At 38.6% G+C, this 4,194-nt stretch overlaps 1 protein-coding gene across 1 annotated transcript; it reads left to right on the top strand.

Annotated features, from left to right (window-relative positions):
* The first annotated feature begins 1,431 nt into the window (after window positions 1–1,431).
* Window positions 1,432–2,397, top strand: LOC125353581 (olfactory receptor 10C1-like). The gene has a single exon (XM_048349271.1). The coding sequence runs from the start codon at window positions 1,435–1,437 to the stop codon at window positions 2,395–2,397; it is 963 nt and encodes a 320-aa protein (XP_048205228.1). The 5' UTR covers window positions 1,432–1,434.
* Window positions 2,398–4,194: the final 1,797 nt, after the last annotated feature.

Here is a 4,194-nt window from a genome sequence, read left to right as displayed (position 1 = left end):
TCCATATTTCAGTATACCACCCAAAGAGTAAGTAAGAGTTGTTCATCAGGACTTGATAATTATCACTTGGAGAGCAAAAATGACTGTCATATTTGGGACACTTGAGTGAAATAAAATTTAACTTCATAAATTATACCATACAACATAGACAGAATTCATAAAAAGCTGGAGTAATTTTTGGCAGTAGAAATTTTTTTCAATACCCAAGAACTTATTTATTGGAAAGCATGGATCATAGAGTGGTAAGAAAAAGTTAACTAAGTGAATAAAACTCTTGCTTTGTGCCAATATCAGGGGCTACTTTCAGATTTAAAGAGAGAGAGAGAGAGAGAGAGAGAGAGAGAGAGAGAGAGAGAGAGAGCAAGGGCTACCAGATTGATGGAAATGCTTTCAGAAAGTTATATGGTAGTGGAATACAATGCAGGGGATGGAACTGACCAATACAAAAACATGAGAGGGCAGAATTCAGGAAGAGATTTCCAGAAAAGAGATAAAGCTATGTTGATACTTAAAAGATATTTCACTGTGTTTCACAGCCATAGATGCATACCCATGAGAGAATAATATATATGTATATATAAGTAAGGTACATACTAGACAGTGTATATATTTAGACAGGACTTAATATTATGTCCAGTTTCATAAAAGATGAGATCACATTTCTATTAGTTATCAGTAACTGGAGTCATGGATTTTCTGAATCATATTAAGAGAGTTGAGTTTTAATTTACCAAAGAATGCTCTCATAGAGTTGCTGATATCTCTCAGTAGTACAGTGGAGAAACAGTGTGAATGGCTACAACAATGTCTTAACATCTCAGGATGTTTCTTGGTCTCAACAACCCACTCTAATCATCTGATCAAGGTTAGTTTGTAATCAGGACATGTCCGGGTTATAATTAAAATCATTGCTGAAACTATTTATTTATTCAGAAATTATTTCAATTTCCCTTTTCCTTCACTGAACTATAAATGCCACTTGTGGAAAAAACTAATTTTATGCATTATTGAATCTGCACAACAAAGTAAAAACTGCTCTGTTCTCAATAGTTGTTGAATACATGTCTGGAGAGAAGAAAACCAACAGCAATGGAAAATTAAGAGAACTGAATAACTTGGAAAACCTTTACTTTGCATTTGACAATTCATTAGAGCAAGGAATGGAGGAAAAACAGGGTGGCAATTTTCATTCTTCCATTTCAAGGTGACTGAGTACATCAAAGAAACCTCAGAACAGTCAACATAGAAAAGAATTTATTTTTTCTTTGAAAAATATGATGATGATTGGTAATTTCTAGAGTTTGGGAACTTTAGAAGAGATTTATTTGATTTATATAAGACCCTAAAATTAATAACTAATGTCCCTCATTTGAAAACACACACACACACACACACACACATCTCAGATGACTTTGGTCTTCTCTTTTCCAGGAGATGAGCCTCAATTGCTCCCTGTGGCAGGAAAACAGCTTGTCTGTCAAACGATTCTCCTTTGCCAAGTTCTCCGAGGTCTCTGAACAGTGTTTCCTGCTATTCACCCTGGTCCTCCTCATGTTCCTAGCATCCTTGACAGGCAATGCTCTCATAGCGCTTGCCATCTGCACCAACTCAGCGCTCCACACCCCCATGTACTTCTTCCTGGCCAACCTGTCTCTCCTGGAGATTGGCTACACGTGCTCTGTCATTCCCAAGATGCTGCAGAGCCTCGTGAGTGAGGCCCGGGGAATCTCTCGGGAGGGCTGCGCCACACAGATGTTCTTCTTCATTTTCTTCGGTATCACCGAGTGCTGCCTTTTGGCGGCCATGGCTTTTGACCGCTACATAGCCATCTGCTCCCCACTCCACTATGCCACAAGGATGAGTCGTGGGGTGTGCGCCCACTTGGCGCTGGTTTCTTGGGGAATGGGATGCATAGTAGGCTTGGGCCAGACCAATTACATTTTCTCCTTGGACTTCTGTGGCCCCTGTGAGATTGACCATTTCTTCTGTGATCTCCCACCTATCCTGGCGCTGGCCTGTGGAGACACATCCCATAACGAGGTGGCCATGTTTGTGGCGGCAGTCCTTTGCATTTCCAGCCCATTTGTGTTGATCCTTGCTTCCTATGCTAGGATTCTGGCTGCAGTGCTGGTCATGCCCTCTCCTGAGGGCCGCCATAAAGCTCTCTCCACCTGTTCCTCCCACCTACTTGTGGTAACCCTCTTCTATGGCTCCACATCTGTTACCTATTTGAGGCCCAAGGCTAGCCACTCACCAGGAACAGATAAACTCCTAGCCCTCTTCTACACAGCGGTGACATCCATGCTGAACCCCATCATCTATAGTTTGCGGAACAAGGAAGTGAAGGCAGCCCTGCGGAGAACTCTGGGCAAGAAACTGGTTTTGACCCATGGTTAGTAACAGAGAAGCATGCAAAGCTGCTCTTTGAAAAGGATATTAAATGAAATATAATTCCTGTGCACTCTCTCTTCTAGTCTGTCTTGCAAGTCTCTTCCTTAGTGCCTTCCTGTAATATGCAACTCTAAGCTATATTATAAATTGCAAATTGCTGGAGGAACTTGGCTAGGAATATGTCAGTATGTCTCAGAAGTTCACCAAATTCTCACTGCACATTCTCAGACATCTTCTAGACAGCAATAGACCAGCTAAGTCCTACCTCCTCGCATATCTGTTCCATTTAGCTCTTTATTCTCTATACTTCTGAAACACATTATTCCTTTTTATAAAAATGTTGAAAATTTACTTAGCTGTATATTTTGGCACCTAATTGACACTTGTCGCATTTATAAATTTTGTGTGCTTAAGAATGATTAACATTCTGTAAAAAATTCTTTAGTTTCAGAACCTATTAGCTGCACAATATGAGTCTATTTGTTCAACTTTTTGAAAATTGTATCTGTGGCTTACAACATGTAAAGTCCTTATGTAAATATGTCACAATATGCTAACATGTCTAGTTGTAAGTATTTAATTTTAAAATCCTTTTAATTATAAAAATATTTTGTCTCAGTAGTTTATAATTTATAAAGAAATTATCAACAAATCTAAGTGTGGAACTTGTTAAAATAATTTGAACTGCCTTATAATAAAACATCATTTAGAGATTCTTATTACAGTTAATTGATACTGAAAATACTTGTAACAACCAACAAAAATAATTGGATTTGAAAGAAATATAAATCCTTTTGACTCAACATTATACCTAACTCATAATAGCTAAGACATGGCCTAGTTTTCATTTTTTACATACTTTCAGGAATGACAGATGCATTTCAGGAATGTAAATGTGGATGAGAGAACTTTCCTATAACATTGTCTGACAAAAGAAACAGCAAATAATATACTATTGAGAAAGTCCTTCCTTTGTGTTTTTCCCTTGAGAAAGCAACGTTCTGGACACTAATCAACTCTGTGATAATTAGGAATTTGGAAACAGTGATCCCTAAAGTCTTAGTAAAACCCATAGCCAATGTATTTTTTTTTATTCTCATTGATTTTTCCCCAAGGAAAATTGCATAAGAAATAGTTGCATTCCCATAGCTTGTGGATTTTTTTCAGTGATAGTCAATCCAGGGGAGAAACTCTAATATGTTAAAGTTACATCACCAGTTACTTTCTGTCCATGCTGACAATACTGTTGCATGATCAAGAGGATGCAAGTCTTTGCATGAGTCTCTCCCATCACATCTGAGTTGCTTCTAGTCACATATTGGTCCTCTCTCAACTGGCCACTTTCCTGGCTGATTCACTGTGTCTCTCTTATAGGTGATGTCAGGAGTATGGCCAAAGTTCTGACCTCTGTGCATCTTTGTTTAAAATTATCATTATTCATACTGTGAGGAGAACCAGTAAAACTGTTAGGAGGAAGAGAAGTCTTGATCCTTTTGCCAAAAAATAGAGGGGGGGTGGGGTGGATGGGGATTTTCCCCTAGACAATTCTTCATTTCCAAATGTCACTGGATAGTCTTTTTATCGGCAAGATTTGAATGGTATTTTCAGAAGTCTATTTTGAGATGGTATTGTATGTATACATGCATGCATTAATTTGTGACAGCTCTCACTAGACTCCGTTCGGTGGCTCACTTCAAACCACAAGTCAGGCTTGAGCTTCAGAGAAGACCAATGTCTACCGATCTGAACTCTACTGTGTAAGCTGTCTCTGAGCAAACTGAAGAAAGTGAAGTTACCCTTTGA

The sequence above is a fragment of the Perognathus longimembris genome, chromosome 6 (assembly GCF_023159225.1).
Source record: "Perognathus longimembris pacificus isolate PPM17 chromosome 6, ASM2315922v1, whole genome shotgun sequence".
NCBI classification, from domain to species: domain Eukaryota; kingdom Metazoa; phylum Chordata; class Mammalia; order Rodentia; family Heteromyidae; genus Perognathus; species Perognathus longimembris.
Note: the sequence above shows the minus strand (reverse complement) of the source record. Positions and strands in the feature narration are given on the sequence as shown.

Excerpts from the sequence above, each read along its gene's own strand:
- LOC125353581 (XM_048349271.1), top strand. The coding sequence starts at position 1,435 with ATGAGCCTCAATTGCTCCCTGTGGCAGGAAAACAGCTTGTCTGTCAAA.